The sequence below is a fragment of the Triturus cristatus genome, chromosome 1_1 (genome assembly GCF_964204655.1).
Source record: "Triturus cristatus chromosome 1_1, aTriCri1.1, whole genome shotgun sequence".
NCBI lineage: Eukaryota > Metazoa > Chordata > Amphibia > Caudata > Salamandridae > Triturus > Triturus cristatus.
The window spans coordinates 883,916,376-883,937,372 of record NC_140579.1 but is presented as its reverse complement, the minus strand read 5'-3'; the positions used below and the strand labels follow the sequence as shown (position 1 = coordinate 883,937,372).

The 20,997-nt window shown below is 43.7% G+C and overlaps 1 protein-coding gene across 3 annotated transcripts in view; it reads right to left on the bottom strand.

The window, feature by feature from the left end:
- LOC146871241 (matrix metalloproteinase-14-like) overlaps nt 1–20,997 on the bottom strand; it is a 347,444-nt gene that overhangs the window by 6,252 nt on the left and 320,195 nt on the right. For all 3 annotated transcript variants that reach the window (XM_085650670.1, XM_085650655.1, XM_085650662.1), the window contains 7 exons: nt 19,125–19,247; nt 18,447–18,754; nt 17,630–17,797; nt 13,352–13,506; nt 12,468–12,606; nt 4,870–5,020; nt 232–347 (listed from right to left, as the gene is read on the bottom strand). In XM_085650670.1, coding sequence (XP_085506796.1) covers nt 232–347; nt 4,870–5,020; nt 12,468–12,606; nt 13,352–13,506; nt 17,630–17,797; nt 18,447–18,754; nt 19,125–19,247 — 1,160 coding nt within the window. The remainder of the gene's footprint in view (nt 1–231; nt 348–4,869; nt 5,021–12,467; nt 12,607–13,351; nt 13,507–17,629; nt 17,798–18,446; nt 18,755–19,124; nt 19,248–20,997) is intronic.

The following is a 20,997-nucleotide window of genomic DNA, read 5'->3' as shown; positions in this document are numbered from 1 at the left end:
CCAAAAATACAATGTGCTGAAGCAGATACTGTTAATAGGGTACCACTGAAGGAGAGAACAAACAGTTGGCTCCGCAGCATAGACCGAAATGCAATACAAAGGAGAAAATGCTGCAGTAGAATCAGAGTTCATATAAAAAGAGACAAGTGCACTGCAATTTATTGCACACATTGCTCAAACTCTCCACATGCATTTCCCTTGCATTCACCTTATCGCTGCCCTTTTACTTACCTCCATCTGGACCCATAAAGGCTGCTGTTGGACTATCTGGAACTCCATCCCACACACTGATGGGTTTTGGGTAATCGCTGTCCACTGCCCTCATCTCCTCATTAAATCGGTAATACCTGAAAGCATCAAAAACACCACTTAGTGAGAGCTTCTTGCAATGTGACAAAGGGCACAGCTCCTTCCATGAATACATTCAGAGAGAAGAGGTGGGCTGTCCAAGGCTTTATTCATGCAACCAATCTTCTATTAGGAGTCCAAACACTGGACGGCTGGATGATGGACAGCTGGTCAACTTTCATTGGCATCAAGCTGTAAAATGGTTGCTGCAGGTAAGTAACCGTTTCCTTTACCCACTTAGCTATATCTCTATTCTATGGAAACAAAAACCGAATACATTCCTTCTAATAAAGCTTGAACATTTTCTAGGACAGCGGATGAGAGGCTGAGGAACGCAAAACTATTCTACTGAAATAATGGGATTAACAGAATTTGTACACATAGGCTCCAGTCTGCCATGCATACAAGTGCTAATCATGTGCTCTACTCCCCAGAGAACAAGCAGAGATGGGGCTGGGAAAAAACATACGTGTCAAAAATTGAATGGGTTAGATTGCCTATACAGGAGTAGCTGGGGATGATCATCTGTAAGGCAATATACTGAATACAACCGGGGATAAAAAAATCCTCTGTATTACGAGAGTTCACTTTCCCCAGGGCCCCATCTTAATTGGCTCTGGGTTAATGCTCATGAAATATGCCTTGAACGCTATGCACGGGCTATTTTTGCCGGTGCTCGAACAGTTACAGTCAATAGCAGCAGGAAAGCCCATTTTGATTTCAAGGCCTTCTACCACTTCAAAGGGTAATAAGGTATCACTTATCCTTCAGCTTACAAACCACCTGGAGCTGGTTTACTATGCCCGGGGTAGCTTGTCTTTCAATCAAATCCTTCCCAGCTGTCCCCAAAATTCACAGGTCAAAATACACATCACCAACTTGAAAGGGTCGGCGGATGCCTTTTTAAGTCTCACTGTACAGAAGGCAGAACTTTAGATCACTTTGGGAAACAAGAACCTTTGCTGAGGAGAGGAACCAGAGAAACTGAGGAAGAGACTATCCCTAGCTGAGTGCTGTTTGGGGGATTGGCCTGCAGTGGTTGCCTGACTGCCAAAGAAAGGAGAAAGGACTTTGTGCTACTTTCAAATCAACTTGTGAAGGATCTCCAAGGGCTTGAGATAGAGCTTGCCTCCTGCTGAAGTCTCAGGGACAACAGACTTCACCAACCAGCTCCCCAAGAGTTCTCTTGAAGTGCCTGCTGTTGTATTGGACCTTCTGAGGAACTGCGTGTCGCAAGGAGCTGGAAGTGCAACTCACGAAGAAGAAGCGTGTCGCTGCCGCAGCCGCCGCATCACTGGGGAAAGGTGTCGCCGCTGCCAATTCGCCTCACAGAAGCGCCTTGCATCGCCTGAGAAGAGTGTCGCTGTTGCATTAGACGCCGTCGCATCATCAGAGAAGCGTGTCGCCATTGGAGAAGCGTGTCGCCATCGCAGCCGCTGTCGTCGCATCACTGAAGAAGGGTGTCGCCGCTGCAGCTGTCGCATCGCCTAAGCGTCTCGCATCACCGGAGAAGAGTGTCGCCGTCACATCAGATGCCGTCGCATCACCGGAGAAGCGTGTCGCAGGGCCTGTCGCAGCTCAGAAGAATCGTTGAGTCACCGTCGGGCATGCACGCATCGTGTCGCATCAAGAAGAAGACGCGATTTTTGTTTCATTGCACCGGATCTTCATCGCATCACAATGTTGCGGGCCACAACGCCACGGAAGCGCATTAAGAAACCGACGCATCACCTCCCCGCGCCGAGAAGAACCGGCGCATCCCCTACTCATCAGTAGGGACCCGACGCATCACCGTTCTTGCGTATAAGGAACCGACGCATCACCTTCCCTGCAACACTTTCGTTCTATAGCGTTACGCATCCAAAAGTACATTGAACTTAAAGTGTTGCATTTACCATCTTAAGAGAACTAAGCTATTTCTACCATTTTTAAAGTACAGTATTGTGGATTTTTGTCGTTTGTGGTCTTGTGATAAGTCTATATAAAGAATCCTTATTTATATAAAACCTGTGTGGTGTCCATCTGTAGTGTTGTCACTGGATTACTGTATGTGTTCACAAATGCTTTACACACTGCCTCTGAGATAAGCCCATCAGCTCGTGCCAAGTTACTAAGGGGGTGAGCAGGGGTTATTTTAGGAGTGTACCCCCTTACCCTGACTAGAAGCAAGGGTCCCTATTTGGTCAAAGGTACCTACCTCTGCCAACTAGAGACCCCCAGCTCCAACACCAGTCAGCTGACAGGCGGCCATTCAAGAATGGGAAATTGAAGAATGCATTCCAATAATTGTCAGCAAAATGGATGCCAACACATGTAGTCATCTACCATGTTCAGCTAAAAGGATGACATAATGAGATGGTCATGTGTTGCCTTCCAAAACCGACCTGCTAAAATCTCACCCTGCGATGGCAACCTGTTGGAAAATAGTCACTGCAAGGACTGAGGGATACAATTTCAAAACTGTAATCCAAACAGACGCCGTGGTCATAATGGATTGTGTAAGGATGCCAGTTGAGTATTGTCACTGCTCTCGAGTACAGCTGACACACCGTGATTGAAGGTCTCCTACCATCTCAGCGCCATGGCTATTCCAGCCAGGAAGGAGGAGGTGGATGACACTGGAGGTATCCTATAATTTGCGCAGGCATGCCACTCGCAAATGACAAGGCGCCCCTGCCAGAGCAAACGTGCCCGCTTCCTGGGACTGAAGGCATTCATTACAGGCCGGTCTTCAGTGCCATCACAGGCCTAGAGTGTGGGCACCAAACATGAGGAACGCTCATGTCCAGTGGCTATCAAGTGGGAAAAGCACCGGACGTGATAAACTCGTGGGTGCCTGCTGACAGACCTCTCATTAGAGGGAAAAGTGTGATGAGAACAGGTTTAATTTGTGCTCCATTTTAACCATACAATTCCTGGATTACTGACAATAGGTCTGTGGCACTTTACTTTAGGTATCTCAGAAAAATTAAACTACCATAACCTGTTAACCACTTTGTGAAATTACTGAATTCTAGATCAACTCCGCTTGTCAACATTCCCAAAGCGCTTTGGGCCATACAAATCGCAGGAACGAGGTAAAGAAATTAACTTAAAATGTACATAAGGCGGATCTCTCTAGGATAGAGAGGACTGAAGAAGCAGTTGTTGGCAGGGTGAGGGTAGTAGTGACAGCAGAGGTGCTCTCACCAAATCAGTAAGGTACAACCTTATTCCTTAGTGAGGATAGATACTAGTGGTGGAGAGCATGCTCCCTAGACGGGCATCAACAGTAGAAGATGCCCTCAGCAGGCAGTGTTCTCACCAGGGCAGGAGTCATTCAAAATGCAAAGGAAGAAATTGGAGGGCAGTAACAGATGTCTGCCCTGTCACTAATAGCTAGGTGTGCTCTCACTGTGGTTGGGAGTGGAATGGCAGTAGGGGCACACATTCCAGAATTAGTGGGAGAGAGCTTGCACACATTGGAAGGGCTCCAACAGCAAGTGGTGCTCCAACTGGTGTTAGGCGACTAAGAGAAGGGGGATTCTCACCACTGGGCAGGCACTGGCAGCAAAGGATGTTCTACCAGACTGGAGAGCAATGCGATATAGATTCCCGAGCCACACTCCATTTCTAAATACAGTTAGTTTGACCGAGTTATTCTCCATTTTCAGCTTCAAACAAGCTGCCTGCATACTTCATGACACGCAGGCACATTCACTTTGAATATCAGCAGAATAGGAGATGTGAGTCTGGCCAAGATGTCCTGAATATCTACATCTCCGGGTCGCCTGGTAGACACGTTAAGATGGGGAGATTTTATGAGCAAGAGGTGACTCATATTAGGAACACTGGTCCGGCAGCATTTTTCCACCAACTTTCTGCCTTTCTTTTCACCCATATTCGTCCAGATTAAGCAGTAGTCAGTTTGTTATATAAACACTGATATTTGACCATTCAAGTTAGAGAGGCTTTTCCACTCGAGCTGTCCAGAAAGAAGGCAAAGTCCAGACACGTTGCTGGTGTCTCTTTTTTAGACTAAGATTGGACACCCACACAACAGCTAAGTTCAACTGAGCTCTGCTGAAGGAGTGCATGTTTTCATTTTGAAAAGAAAGGCGCTCCCTTACATTGTGCCTATCCAACTGAAGTCTGACAACACACAGGGACTCTGTGCTCAGGTATGCAGTGAGACAAATGCATCATTCTCCCCGAAGGCAAAGTTAATTTACTTTATGCTTTCGGAGTACTGTTAAAAATAGGGTGTGTGAGTTAGGAAACATTTTCTTAGGAAAGATGGAAGAAATGTTTGTCCTTTTCACATTTATAGTAACTCATAATAGCAATCTGGTCTATAGGTCTTGTGGTCACAATGCATGTACTAAGTAGCAGGTTATGTTTTTCAACATACATTGTGCCATTATTAGCACGGATGCTGGAGTGTTTCATTTTAAGCATGAAAGATGGGCTTCCCAATCACCACTACGTCCCCGAGAACAAAAGGAGGTGGAAGAACAGTCATGCAACAGCAAAAGGACTCACTTGTTGCCTCGGAAGAAGTAAGTCTTGCCGTTGGGGATCCAGTAGAGGGCAGCATCAATCCGGTCACTGGGCAGACCCCTCCCAAGCTCCTTCAGTGACTTAGGGTATCCAGGCTTGAGGGCGTTTTCGTCAAACACCCAGTGCTTGTCCCCTGTAGGGGTTGACAGAGGAAAATGATCAATCCAGGTGCTAGTTTCTGTGCTTCCTGGTAAAGCATCTTTACTGAAATTATATTCTGTTTCTATAAATTGCTCTGTTTCGACAGCCGACTCGTTTTCAGAGCCCTTAAATGCATGCAGCCTTCAGAATTCAATTACCAACTTATTATGCAGCCATGGGTGAAAATCAGCAACTACTCCCAACCTTGGGATTTAACATTCTCAACTATTACAAGAATCAATCATTCCACTTAACAAAAATAAAACAATTAGTGACACTGGTTTCTCAGTACAGGCTGTCAAATTATGGAGGTCCTTCCCAGCCAAAACAATATCCATATCCAACCATCTGGAAATTGGGAAAATGGTTAAGAGCCAAACCTGGCCATCATGGATACCCTGACATGTTGTTCTCTACAAACCGGGACACACAACAAGGAGGAAAATTTTACTTACACATTAAGCATCTGTTTGTAGCATGTAGTGCAGTACAATAACATGCTTAGCATAATTCCGCCATAAAGTGTGCAAGTTCTTCTACGAAGAAAGTCTTGAGTAACGAGTTAGAATGGTGACTCCTCTGCATGGTAATGCCCATGGGTATCGACTCCATTTTTGGATTGTTTTCCCGCAAGGCAGGTGACGATGGAATGTGAAGCATAGCGTAGTATATTGAGATGTCCAATTAAATGTGTAATAACTTATGAACGTAACTGCAACACACATAGGTGTCCGGGGAGGAGGGTGGGCACATGTGACTGTACAGCACTACATGCCATGAACAGAGGTTTACTGGGCAAGTAACATTTTCAGTTTGAGGCATGTGTGGCTGTTGATACACATGCTTAGCATAGACTGAAAAGCAGTCCTCCTCAATAAGCGGCTGTCAACCTGTGGGGTTACAGTTGTTTGAAAGTGTGTACGTAGAACTGCTTGGCCAACATTGGCTTGTTGCCGGGCCAGAACATCCACACAGTAATGTAAATGCATATTTCATTTATAGGAATATTTCCTGGAAAGGCCATTGAAGCACCTTTTTTATGAGTGGAGTGAGCTCTAAGAGGGATAGGTTAAGTTCTTTTAGCTGTAGCACAGCATGTTTGAATAATTCAACAATCCAACGTGCAATGCTTGATTTAGAAATGACCTTTCCTTGGTGTGGTTTTGAAAAAGCAACAAGGAGTTACGTTTTCCTAAATGACTTGGTTCTGTCAATCTAATACCGAAGGGTTTGTTTAACATCTACGGTGTGTAGCATCCATGCCGCAACTGATTCAGATTGGGGAGAAAATACTGGCAATTCAATAGATTGATTAAGGTGGAATAGAGACACCACCTTTGGAAGAAATTTGGGGTTGGTATGCAATACTACCCAATCTTTACGTATTTGGAAGAAGAGTTCTTCTAAAGTTAATGTCTGAAGCTCACTGACACATCTGAGTAAAGGGTTACCTACTAGAAATGATATTGTCCAGGATAAAAACTGGAGTGAGCAGGAGTGGAGGGGCTCAAATGGAGAGCCCATTAATCTTGTTAGTACTATACTGAGATTCCAAGTAGGGGCAGGTGGCACCCGAGGAGGAATAACTCTTAAGACCTTCCAAGAAGGTTTTAATTACAGGAATCCTGAATAAAGAGGCGTGTTGTCTGTTTTGCAGCTATGCAGCCACTGCAGCTAGGTGTAATCTTATACATGTAAAAGCTAGATCAGTAGTATGTAAATGGAACAGATAACAGAATGTCCTGTACATTAGGTTTTAAAGGATCAATTTGTTTGGAATGACAGTTGGAAGTAGCAGGAGAGTTGGAAAAGCGTAAGCAAATATCATTGACAAACCCAATTATGGTGCGTTGCCCTTGGACTGTGGGAACCTCGGGGCGAAGTTTGGGCATTTCACGTTTTCAGCTGTGGCGAAAAGGTCTATTTCTGGGTGACCCAAACCCTGAAAGTATGGGAGGAGGACTTGTTAGGAGCTCCCATTTGTGGACTTGTTGACAGCTCCTGCTGAGGAGATCTGCAAAGTTGTTGTCGGCTCCTGGGAGGTACTCCTCTAACAGATGAATTTACAAATGGTCTGGGCTAGGTGAGAGACCTGAGGCTACCCGGTGCCTCACTGCTATTGGAGGTAGTATATGGCAGTCATGTTGTCTGTATTGATCAAGACTACCTTGCCAGTGAGGTGGGGAAGGAATGCTTTTAGTGCTAGATGAACAGCAAGCGACTCCAGGTGATTGAAATGGAGAGGTTTCTGGCTGAGTGTCCAGCGTCCCTGGACAGTGAGATGTTGTGAATGCACTCCCCAACATCTGTTATGGTTCTCTGCGGAACTGGGTCTAGGAAAGGCCTTTTTTAGGAGATTGTTGGGTGTTCCACCATTGTAGAGAGTTGCAAGCTTGATGCCTGACCAACACTAGATTTTTCAATTGGCCTTCCGCTTGAGACCATTGGCGCGCTAAGCACTCCTACAATAGACGCATGTTGAGTCCGGCATGAGGTACTATGCCTATGCATGAAGCCATCATACTGGAGAGGCACACGACTGTCCTCACTGTTATTTGCTGATGAGGCTGGAACAGATAAATAAGCGCTTGATACGACTGAATCCGGGCAGCAGTTGGATAGGCTATCCCTCTCTCAAAATCGAGGATTGCACCTAAACAGGGTAGTAATTCTGAGAGGCTGGAAATGGGATTCAACTGCATTGATGGTAAATCCTAGTTGATGAAGTACGTTTATAGTGGCCCGAGTGTGTAGGGAGATTAGCCAATTGTCTAAATATGGGAAAACGTGTATGTTTTGTCTGCACATGTGAGCTGCTACTACAACTAGACATTTAGTGAAAACCCTGGTGGCAGTTTTAACCCCGAATGGGAGTACCTTGAATTGGAAATGGTTATTTATGAAAAACTAGAGGTATTGGTGATGTGCCATGTGGATAGGAATATGGAAATAAGCATCTTTGAGGTTTAGCGCTGCTATGAAATTGCCTTTTTGTAGTAATGAGAGGACATCTTGAAGAGTGACTATGTGAAAAGTGCTGAGAGGGTATATCGGTTTAAGTGTCTGAGGTCCAAGATTGGTGTTAAGGACCCATCCTTTCTGGGAATAAGAATACGAAATTAGAGTGAATAGACTTCAGTGCCTTGCTGGTTCTATAGCCCCTTTTTAAAGAAGTGCCGGAACTTCCTCCTTGAACAACCATTGATGTTGTGAGAAAGAGTTTGTGTTTGCGAGGTGAAATGTATGGAGGTGTGGAAGTGAGCTCCAGAAAACCATGCTGGATAATGTCCAACATCCACTCGTTGGAGGTAATGTTCTGTTAGGCAGGAAAGAACCACTGTAGTCGGCTTGCAACTGTTATGTGGTGGGGGGTGGTTGGCAAGTCAGGGTTTGGTGGAGGGAGGGGCGGAGGGTTTGGTTAAATCACCATTGGCTTTGCCCCTGGAATTAGTGCCCCATATGAGCCTCTATAGTAACCCCTGGACGAGGTGTTCCGTGGCTGAGAATGTTGGTAAGAGAAGGAGAGATCAGTGGGGGTAGATTTTGTCCCTCCATGAAAGGGGAAGTAGCAAAATGTTGTGATTATTTTTACAATCCTCCCATCACATTGGCTGGTTTTTTTTCTTCTTTATTTTCGAGTAGAGTGTCTACTTAAGGGCCAAAGAGGTGTTCGCCATCAAAAGGAAGTGCAATGATGTTTTGTTACACTTCAGGTTTGAAGTCTGAAACCCTAAGCCAGGCTTAGTGCCTGAGGAGTACACTAGAATTAATGCGTCTTACTGCTGTGTTGGCTGCATCACGGGTGCAGCGAATGGAGGCGTTTGCAATTAATTTACCCTCCAAGGCATCTCATTTTCCCTTTTTTAAGTTCCTCAGGGAGAAGTTGGATGAGCTCCTTCATCCCGTCCCAATGAGTTCAGGCATAGTGGGAGAGCAGGCCAAAAGAGCCTGAAAATTCTCCATTGGTTGGCAGCCTGAGCAGCCACCCTTTTCCCTGCCGCATCGATCTTTTTACTTTCTTTGTCTGGTGTGGGCCTCTCACCAGATGTTTGCGAGTTTGCCCGTTTTTTTGCTGCAGCAACCACCAGAGGGTCAGAAGGGAGTTTGCCTTTAATGTAATTAGGGTCAGTTGGGGAAGATGTGTACTTTTTAATTGACCATCGGAGTAATGGCAAGTGCCTTAACTGGGTCTTTAAAGATGCCAGGTGTGTGTCTAAGCATATCCTTAAGCATCGGCAGATACTGTGCTGTGTGTTGGCTAGATGAGAGGATCTCAAAGAAAAAAATCTTCCTCTAGTATTTCTGTGTGGAGCTGAACCTTATGATATGCATCCGCCCTATCTATGATGTCGTGGTAGGTAGTGGTGTTTTCTGGGGGAGACGGCTTTTCTTGGTAAAGATCGGGTCTGTGTGTATAGGTGGGTCCATGTCATAAGTGTCCCACAGCTCATCTTGAGGTGGAAAGGAGTACTGATATTCGTCGACTCCAGCCCCCTCGAAAGAATTAAAAGAACCCTCTGGGGAATAAGATGCTGATGTAGGAGATGAAGGTGACGCAGTGAGTGGTGGTGGGATGATATGCACAGTGCTAGTTGCTGTGTCAGTCTTCTTTTTGTGTTTTGGTAGCATTTGTATGTCCAGAGCCTCCTCAAAAGTAAGTTGTCTCTTTGCTGGTTGTGCACCAGAATGAGGAGGTCTAGCCAGAATACGGCCAGTGTCCAGTTGAATGATGAGATGTTTGTAGCGCAAGTCTTTTTCCTCCTGCATGTGTTCAAGCACAGATTCCACTGTTTTGGATTAGAAAGTGCAAAGGAGTACGATTTTGGCTCCGAAGCAACCTTTGCTGCAGAGGCTTTAGATGCTGTGCCTTTCGATGCAGACAGAGCCTTTCGACTTCGAAGATTGCTATAGCAAAGGCCCACTGGGCCATGGTCGATTAGAGTTATCCCGACGAAGTCGATGGAGCGATGAGTGATACTGAAACGAATTGCCTTTGAAAACAATACCGATGATAAGAAACCAGAGCAGAGGAGCATATGTCCAAACCCGGTGGCGGAAGAAAACAATCCAACAACGCAGTCGATGCCCATGTGCATTGCCAGCAAGACTAGGAGTCACTCTACTTCGTGACTCAAAAGACTTTCTTTAAATAAAAATGAAACGTGCACACTTCAAGCCCAACACTAGATCGTAATATTTTACTAAGCATTTGCATCTACAGCCACACATGCCTCGAACAGATCCTTCTGTCTGTAAACAGAAGCTCAAACCAACTTGTCAAGATCTTATGGAAGAACTATCAATCCTACCTGCCAACAGATCTTCCTCTCACCCAGTTCCTGTATAATGGTACAATTAAATGTAAAATAAAAGTACTATCAAACACCTAAATGCTTGTCTTTTTTCTAACACCTGCTCAAGGTTGCATGGTACTCAAGAAGCTTCCAACAATTACACGGTATAATAACTGCACAAAAAAGTTTAATTTATGATCATCAACTACATCTCTTCATCTGCATGCTATTATGCATCCTTATTCGAAACAGTCTGTCCTTATTTAGCTTCTACACACAATGTTATACCCTCTGGGGTACACTTCTATATATACCTATCTGAATTGCCCATGTCTTAACCCATTGTTCATAACTCCTTCATTCTCACAAACTGGTAGTCACTTGCTTATAGTCTCTCCATATTCAACATTTCCGCTGGCCTATCTTTTCTCCTCACCAGTCATTCTCACAAACTAATATACCTTCCACCCCTGATAGCGTTGACATCCAATTTTCTCTGATTTTATCACAAACTCTGGAATGCATGTAAGCTTTTCTCTTGAGAACACAAGACTAAACTCACTAACAAAAAGCCACTAAATTAACCAATAATCTTGGTACCCAGAATAGCGTGAAAACATAATTAAATATTTCTTCAGGGTTAAGCGCTAAATAAATTCACTTGGAATACAATATGCATACTGTTGCTGGCCCCATTAGGTGTCAGATGCAGCCTAGAAGGGACCATCCTCTAAACTGGAGGATGGCCTGTTAGGCTTCCTGTGTAGGGCTTCTGGTAAGTAGGCTTGATATGAGCGTGTGATTGGCCAGGTGTATTAGACCAAGAGCTAAGAGCCTTTCTGTTGGAAGAATATTCTTGTAACAGTACATCAGGGAGCGTTTTTCAACAGGGTATTGGAACACCTCTAGGAAGGCTGCATTTAGTCCTCTGGGCTGAATTATTGTTTATCGGATTGAGTCAGCCTTTTGAAAATTGTCTATGTGGGCTTACTCCTCCTGAAAGAGACCCTCCCAATTCAAACTCTCAGTTGGACTGCTTAGATGTATCATCTGGGTAGGTCTATTGGACTATGTAAACACCAGGTAGCTATGACAATTCTTAAACCTATGTTCCTCCCTTCTGGGAAGTGGTCTGCATGTTGGGTTCATCATTGCAGAGGCAGGATAGAAGTTCAAGTGAGCATCTCTTTGCACAGCCTACTTACTGCTGGTTTCGTCTTCAATTAAATAGCATCTAGAACAACCAAGACCCACATTTAAAAAGACCAGCGTGAACACGGAGGAAGTCAAATAAGGAGGTGTCATACCATCCTCCCCTGAAGTCTCAATCACTTGATTTCATCCCGAGCCCTCCCAAGCTCCATGTGATGCATCCTTAACCCCTTTATTGCCAGTGACTGAGGGGTGTCAGAAGTCAAGGACCAAACAGCCTCAGCTGCGAAAAAATAAATAATACTGACTAGATGTCACTTGTATGGAACCAACAGGCAAGTCATTTCCCTGAGAATCACAGATGATATTCCAGCATGGCAATGGAGACTGCCAGTAGGTTTGTTGGCAAAGATGCAGCCTCCTCTCTTCTCGGACATCACTCATTGTACTGTCAAGCTCGGGAAGGCAAAGAGAGCCAGCATGAAAAAGGGGCTATCCTCCAATTCAGAGACGTGTTCCTCATCACTTCCTCTGGTTTCTGCAGTGCTTTGCAAAATACAAATCTATTGTGTCTCTCCTAATGAACCCAGCACGAGTCACATGGTGCATCGTTTAGTAACGATAAGGAGTAATTCTTCTTCTCACCCCTTTTCTAGACTAGGTGTACATTGTGATATAATTGCTTGTGATCATTAATGGTTTTACCTGGGTGTATGTAGTCGATGTTAATAAACTTGTAAAAAACTTTATCAGATTGTCCTATTCTGTTTTATGTTGCACAGAAGACAACTCCGAGACCCTATTGTGTAGATTTTTGTAGAGGGCGCGTGTGTTCGTTAATGCCAATAATCTGCATTACACCTCAGAGCTACTTCACTAGCATCCTGAAAATTGTGTGAGAACATCAGTTCAACACTTAAGGCGTCTAGGTGGAGAGAGATGGGATCTGTGACAGAAAGGAATAGTTGATAAAGCATGCAAACCAGTTGTTACCTTTGAAGAAGACAAATTTGCCATCCTTCCGTTCGTAGGCAGCATTGATGGTACTAGGAAGTCCTTGCCAGAACTGTCCAAAGGGGAGAGGGTAGCCATCCAACACTCGGTTATTACGTACCCTCCAAAACCATCGTTCCTGAAGGGAAGGAATGAGCACAACATTTATAATTCAGTTAATAACTAGCCGTGCATTTCCACAGCAAAAGATACACAATTGATGGACAGAATGCAGAACAAATCAAAACATTCACCCCCAGTCAAGAGATCTGAGTTAAATCCATCATTCTATTGCTCACCACGCCACCCCAGTTTAGACTCGGCCATATGCAAATCAGTCTTGACCCTTTGCCTCATTGGAACAGTCCTGCCCGAACTGCCAAACCAGGTCCTCCCTGGACTGGAAACAAGCATCCTAGGACCGGTTTCGAGGTTTTCACAGCTTCGTAGTGGCAGCATCAAGGGCACAGTTGCCAAAGGTGCTGAATATGCATGATCACTGCACCCTGTGGCATGGGCTCTGGGTGCAGTTACTGCCAGAGAACCACCTGAGCCAGAACTCTAGACGGTGTGGGAGGCATACACACTCTTCCCTCTAAGAAAATGTGAAAACCCTCTGGGACAGAACCTAATCTGGATTCAGTGACCACTATTGCGAACTCTGAGATAACCTTCAAAATCCACAGAAACTGGGCTGAAATTCTCAGTCTTCTGCTATATTCCTAGTGCAACTCCTGGTTGAAGCAGATTTGTGTTTCTCTGAAATAGTCTGGAAGCAACCCCTTGAGAGCACAAGGATCCTAAAATGGACTCAAGTGCCTCATACTCTGTATATGCACGCTCCATTCACAATGGGAAATAATTTGTTTTTACTCTGCCCTCACCTTGAACACAAACATCTCTCCCCTCAGGATGGCAATGGTGTCAAAATTTCCTTCACATATGTCGGGCACGAATGTAGGAATATGTGGATTGCCTGTTCTTGGATTGGTGGTGGTTGTGGTCTTGGGGGATATGGTTGGGACGTCCTTTCCACGACCTATGGAGAAAAAAACATTAAAATTGAGGTTTAATGCACTTGTGAATATCCTAAATGCTGGCTGACAGAGAGCTAGGGTGCACACACATTCCTTTAACAAACCATTAGGATGTACCGTAGATTGTGCTAACTAAACACCATACTGACATTCTTTCAACAAAACAATAGCACATACCTTATTTCTACCTCCACCGGGGTGTGCTACATTAATTTTACACAGCAGTTGGGTATAGCCATAAAAACCAATAGGTCAGATTTTTTTGTTCTTCTTGTGTGTGATAATAGGTGGGTGATCTAACTGGCAAAGAAATGGGGAGTCTGATAAACTGCTATTCCTCTTGCAAAAAGTGGTTGCAAATTGAGCACCAACACTTGGCGAACAGAATAGTATTTTGCAAACAAGCCTATGTTAGTATAGGTCAGTTCATAAAATACAGGTTCGCAGGGGGTCACAAAACAACCTGGCTAATTAACATTCATTATGCTGGTTGCAATTTGTGACTCCCTATGACAGGCAGCAATCACAAGGATGGTGGCATGCAATGGACAGCAGACCACCAAATCAGTGATTGCATTTGAAAACGAAACGCTTTTTATTCCTGAAAGTAGTCAATGTTCCTTAAAGAAACCAGTGCTGCTGTTAAGAAAACAAAAAAAATAAAAAGCATTCTATTGTGGAAAACTGAAGCGGGAGAAGGCAGTGGTCTCTAGACCACTGCCTTCTCCCAGAGTCTGGCAACACAATTACAGAATGGGAAGAGGGTCGTATGAGACACCTTCCCTTTTGCAAATCAGTTACCACCCCAATTTGGGAGTTGAGAACTCATCAGTGGGTTGTAACTGTAATTGCAGTCGTAAACCATTTATACATGCCTCCCTGAATCAGAAATAGAAAGGAAGAGTCCCTTTCACAAACCCTCCTATTTGAAATTCAGAAAGATCACTAAAGTCCTTTCCCAATATGTAACATGGTGTTTGTACATAAAGAAAATCCCTTTTGCAGTTGCAAATCTGTGATTTCACAAATTACAGGATTTTCGATTGTAAAGGACTTTGAACAGGAGACCCAAGATTCCACAATGAAGCAACGTTTTGGACTGCAATAATATTGAAGTAGAGAGTAGGGCCCCTTTGCCTAAAAATTGTATTAACAAATTTAAGATTTATCTTCAATTTGAGTGTTCCTAGAAGGCATCTGAAAAAGTTTGTGTTTAAAGAGGGGATTTTAAAAGCCGTACACAGCAAAATATTGTCTAGCAGAAACTTTTGACAAAGAGCCATTATTTTTGTTGCATTTTTAAGAAAGACTCTACAGAAGTACATCTTTACTTTGCGAACAAAAACAGCTATAAAATAACAACAAGCAATGCTAAATAGCAAAGCAAAACAAATACACTTGCAAGGTTAATTAGTGAATAAGTGTGCCATTATATTATATATAATTCGAGCTGAAAGCACTTTCTAAGCAAAGAAGCCATAAATGAGCAATTATAATCTAGGGCCTCTAAACAAACTATATCAAAGAACACATAATGGTTTGTAGTTACGAGCTGCATGTACATTATGTAATACCTGAAGTTTCACAAAATGAAAATACATATGGGAGAATGTGAAAAAAAAAAATGCCATGTTTTTGAAGGACTGCCCACTCATTTTGGAAAATCATTAAAAACACAAATCATCATTAGGCATGATAATAGCCAAATTAAACATTGAGCAAACGTGGGGAATAGAGAATGTACCATCTGTAATGCAATGGTGTAACAATATGGATATGGTCATGGTGGCAGAGAAGGTCATATTTATTAATAGGAAATGCCTCAAAAAATGGGGAAGTGTGTGGGGTAAATGGAACATATATAGGGGAAACGTCTGCACGCCCCCAGACGAACAGAGTGACTCAGACGATGACGTGTAGTAGTGGTGAAGGCATATGTGAACCAATGTTTATGTAAATGTATTGACTGTATGTAAAGAAGTGGAATTAAGATGGTAAATTGTACATGCAGATCTCGGTTTTCAATAAAATGTAAAACAAAAAAAAAAAAAAAAAACAATATACTCTACACCAATATAATCCTGACCAAATCACGCTGTTTCACTATTCTCTACATCACTGCACTCTATGCACTCTATTCTACTCTGCGTCTCTGCACTCTATGCCACTGCTCTCAACGCCTACGTTGAAAATGGCAATTTTTTTACTTTTCATTATTATACCAACTGCAATAACGCTCTACAAATATAATTATTCCACTACAAATAAAAAAAATAAAGAAAAAAACATTGTCATTTCCAACGCCAACAGCTCTAACTTTAACAAAATTGAGACCTATTACATAGCAACTGCTTGTTTTCTAAGTTAGGGCTATTCTACATCTTCTACATAACCCACCAAAAACCTAGCACAATCACCCACTAAACCATCCAATTATGCAACCACTCAGCTGCACATTATCTACAACACAACTACATCGAGATGCGAAAAGATACCCAACCACACTTAGAAAGCAGATCTCAAATTTCCCTTCCCGTTCACCCACCCAAAAACCATCAAACCGCTCAGCCATCAACCCAACCAAAAACAAAGCATCCATATACCCACCCATCGATCCAAACCGACACATACATCCACCCAACAATCAATTCCAACACTCAAAACCTCCCAACTAGATATATGCCACTTACCAACAGTCACTGCTTTCCCATCCTGCAATCCACATTAGAATTTCACCAGTCCCTTCACCTTATATACAAGGAATCCAATCAACAGTTCACACACGCATTCATAAAGGTAGCAATCCATCTATCAATGACCATAACAAGCAAGAGCTCGAAGGTTTAGGGTTTCATGCAAGTCTATTGACACTTCCAGTTTCTCATAACTCAACAAAGAAGAGAGTATGGGTATTGAAGGGAATACTCCTGGTCCCCTTATAGTATACGTATCAAACAATTGAAGGAGTATACCCTGAAGACAAAAGATGTCCATGTGGTATATGGGAACATACACAAAAGGAGAGAAGTTCTCCCTTTTTAAAAGACCCCTCAGTCACCAACCTAGTTGGTGATATGATTCATCATTGGGGTCCCACCCGAATAGCCGAATGCTATCCAGGTGTGCTTCAACACCTGATTACAGTAGTGCAGGTTTTGATCGCAACAGTGGTGCAGGTGAGTGAAAACAAGTGAATAAAAAATTTACCATATTTAACTCCCTAAAATACTTTAATATGGAGCAACTGGACAATATTAAAAGCAGTGCAGGATACCGTGCTCGGTTAAATTAACCTCTGGTATCTCTGTGGTGATAAAAAGTGAAAGTGGTCTACATGTTTCAACTTTTCGGCGATATTACCAGGTTTTCTTCAGGACCTAGCTAGGATCATCCTCGGGTCGCTGTGAAAGGTTCACTTAATAGGCGGACAAGCGGGTGGCATGGTTTGACGGAAGTGTGACTAGAGCCAGCGCCATAACCCCGGCTTCCATGAGGCACGACCGAATCGGGTCTCCAATTTTCCCTTTCAGCAATTGATGAGACGTCGCCATACTGTGAGTACACAGTGTGGTATCAGAGTGACCAAGGGTTGGGTACACCTTAGTGCGTGTATACCGCTCGGGTCACATAGCTAGGTCCTGAAGAAATCCTGGTAATGTCGCCGAAAGGATGAAACATGTAGACCACTTTCACTTTTTATCACCACAGAGATACCAGAGGTCAATTTAACCGAGCACGGTATCTTGCACTGCTTTTAATATTGTCCAGTTGCTCCATATTAAAGTATTTTAGGGAATTAAATTTGGACAATTTTTTATTCACTTGTTTTCACTCACCTGCATCACTGTTGCGATCAAAACCTGCTCCACTGTAATCAGGTGTTGAAGCACACCCGGATAGCATTCGGCTATTCGGGTGGGACCCCAATGATGAAGCATGTCTCCAACTAGGTTGGTGAGTGAGGGGTCTCTTAAAAAGGGAGAACTTCTCGCCTTTTGTGTATCTTCCCATATACCATGTGGACATCTTTTGTCTTCGGGGTATACTCCTTCAATTGTTTGATACTTCCAGTTTCTCTCCAAGCTTAGCTCCACCCTCTTCCACTACCCTACTTATTACACTCACCGCTTCCGTACAACTGCTGGATGCCACGGCGGTCATCATCTGGCAGCTCAAAGTTTTGGGTGTCCATCCACTGATAGAAGGGTGCCATGATGGCAGATGGATCATTCGAGTGTTCAAGACCCAGGGCATGGCCCAGCTCGTGCACAGCCACTAAAAATATGTCATTACCTAGGGGAATCAAGAGAAACAAGAGACTCTACTTACACTACAGTACAAAGAACAGTAAGAACTCCAACTAAGACCAGAAAGCTATTCGAAAGTAAGTCTCCTCATCCAAAGATGGGCACTTGCAGCTGTGGATCTGCCATGCACCAGAGCACCTGGTAGAAGTTACATGCACAAAGAAATTCAGAACAAAGAGAGAAGTCAAAAGTAGTTGTTGGTGGGCAACACATTGGCCACACACTTGATGTACTACATTGATGTCTTTTCTTTGAACAATACATTTTTTTCGAGTTGGTGGGTGTATTTTTTTTCTCTGACCTTCTATCAAAAGCAGAGAGTAAAGACATGGGGGAAACTCCCTGTAATTGCCTTGTCTTTTCTGTGGCCTCGCTTAACTACTACTTAAAGTTGGATATTTTCACATTGGCCTTACTCCCCTTGTTGCTCCACCCATGGACAAAGAACTACATCCTACAGAAACACAACAGACATGGATGCAGCAGTGATAGCCAGTGGACAGATTAAACGACAGGATTTCTACACTGGCAAGCCAGTAGCCAGAATGTCATCAACTGGAAGCAAGAGGAAGGTGGTGATATGCTTAATACCAGGAAATAAAAGGAGTTTTCTGGTCTACTGCCACTCAACCTACCAGAGAGGTCATCATTCGTTGCTGTCCAAGGTTCAGCAGCATCAAAATGTGTGTCCCCTCCTATGTTGGGGCCAGGGAAGTAAGCATGGGCCAGGAAGCCACCCTCGCCATCAAAAGGGGTGCTGTCACCATGGAACCCTTCAGCGAAGAAGAGCATGATGTCGGCATGTTTCTCATGTCCATCTCGGATGAGGTGGTAATCAATCTCCCGGAATCGAAGCGGTGTGACCCCCTGCCACACACTAAAAGCTCGACGGATTGCCTCATAGGTTTCATATTCTCCAATCTTAGGACTGTAGTTCTGGATGCTGCAAAGGTGGAGAAACTAAGGGTCAAAGCAAGAACTTAGACACCATCAGTACAAGATTTCCTCAGACACAGTGCAAGTATAGCATAACCAGCTGCAGTTTGAGGTTCCCTAAAAAAAAAAAAATGCAAGTGCTGGACAGGCACCAGCAATGTAAGACACATATGCAGGGTACAGGCATAGCACCAACATCAAGAGTATAATACGCCTCGTGGAAGCAAAACAGATTCAAAATGGCAGCAGCAGTGTAAGCTTTCTACAAAAGTAAAACATCAGTAGCAGAAATGCATACATCCCCTAGAGGACAATGCACCCGCTTATACTTTGTACCGCAGTACAATAATAATTTTCAAACTAATGGTGCCACTCACCAGAATGTGAGATCCGTCTGAGGCCACTTCAGCCCCTGAATGGAATAGCGTTTCCTCCGAACATTGGCTTTGATCTCAGAACCAAACTTATCGGGGACGCCACATCGAGGTTTCTTCATTGCCCTGCAGGGGGTTAGACATCAATACATAGTCAATGAGTGCCAACGAAAGACAGAGGCCGAGCATAAGGACAATGCGGACTACAAAGACATGGGAGGGTGTAGTGTTGTGGGTTCACCTGCATTCGTGTCCGACGAACTTTACAAAGGGTTTTCTGGGTAACAAAGAGGATGCTATAAAATAAAAAGATGTAATAAGTAGAGGGGAGGATGAACGAGAGCTGTAGCAGGAATAAGAGAAAAGCACTACTAAGATGGCACAAAAGGTGGGCTGCAGAATGTGATATTGAAGGGTGAGAAGGGCAACGATGGCAGGAGGTGGAATTACTGCCGAGATAACTTAAGAGCCATGAGGTGGGGTGAGAGAGGAGTGTGGCAAGATGAAAGCATCTGAGAGGAATAAGGTGACGGGAACGCTGAGATACCAAGTGATGGTGGAAACAAAGGTAAGGAATAAGAAAGGCAGGGATTAAACCCAGAAGAGTTGACCAAGCATAACAGCGAATGTGTGAGAAGGAGCTGCTTGGAAGATAAGGTAGAACTCAAATAATAAGACACCGCTGGGTTTTCATAATAAAGGTGGAGGGAATCGGGAGAATTGATCGGTTACAGTTAGGCAAATATTGAATGATATAGTGGGGATACTGAATTAATAAGCTCGTAAGATGTGTATAAGGAAGAGGTAGATTGAAGAGGCATAGACCTAAAGGAAAGCAAACCACTACAAAGAGAACACAACAGGAGCATTGTAGCATAAATAGTAGGTCATACCTCAGCGCAGGCGGGGATGCACAGAGTGTCTTCCAATGCACCTTTGGTCACATCTCACCTTATTTCCCCCTGTGGTCCTAACCTCTCATGCTAATATTAAGGCAAAGGAAAGCACAAGTTAGCTCCAGCAGAACTAGAGGATGTGGGTGGGTGCTGGCCTCATAGGAGAGTTTGAAGAGAGAGCATCTAATTACTAAAGGGGAATAACATTTCCCTACTTTTATGTTTGACATTGTTTCCAACGCTGAGATCAATTGGCAGAATATATTAGGAGCAGGAGGAGAGCATAGGACAGTCCTAACAGCGGAAGAACAGATCATGATGGATTGCAAGACCTAACTGAACATCAGCTTCTCAAACCAAAATAAAGGCAGTGTTCACAGCACTCATGTAGGGGCTACCAAGAGCTGCCCCACAGATATCACAAACAGGAACATGTTTCTGGGCTACCAAAGAACGAAATGGTTACATACATTAAGGATTAGTTTTGGAGCTTGAAGACTTTCTGGACTCGCATGCTGTCCTTAATTCTGCCATTTAGTGTTTGGGTCCTAAATTGCAGAATGGTCTGTATTTTCTCTTCCTTTTTTTTCTTTTTCTTTTTAATAAGTGGGCATAGTCATTGATCACTTAGGTTCGACAATCTGGTGATATATCCCTTGTCTATGATTTTAGACGTACGTTCAGAAAGCTGCACTGCGTGGGCGCCATCTTCAGCTTCTTTTTATCCAGCATACTTTGTGTTTGTTCCCTTGTGTTGTATAAGCTGTCCAGTTCTTCCCTTCTCCAATGTCTGTACTCTTTTGCAGTGGGATGGAGGGGGGAAGAGAGGGAAGGTTTGGTATTACATATGAATGCAGAAAGTATTCAAGCTGCAAAACTACTCCTACAGGCAAGTAACCATTTCGTTTTTCAGTGTGAATCTTTCAGAATTCACATGCTGTGCAAAGATTATGTACCAGTGTTTTCCTGTCATGTGGGAA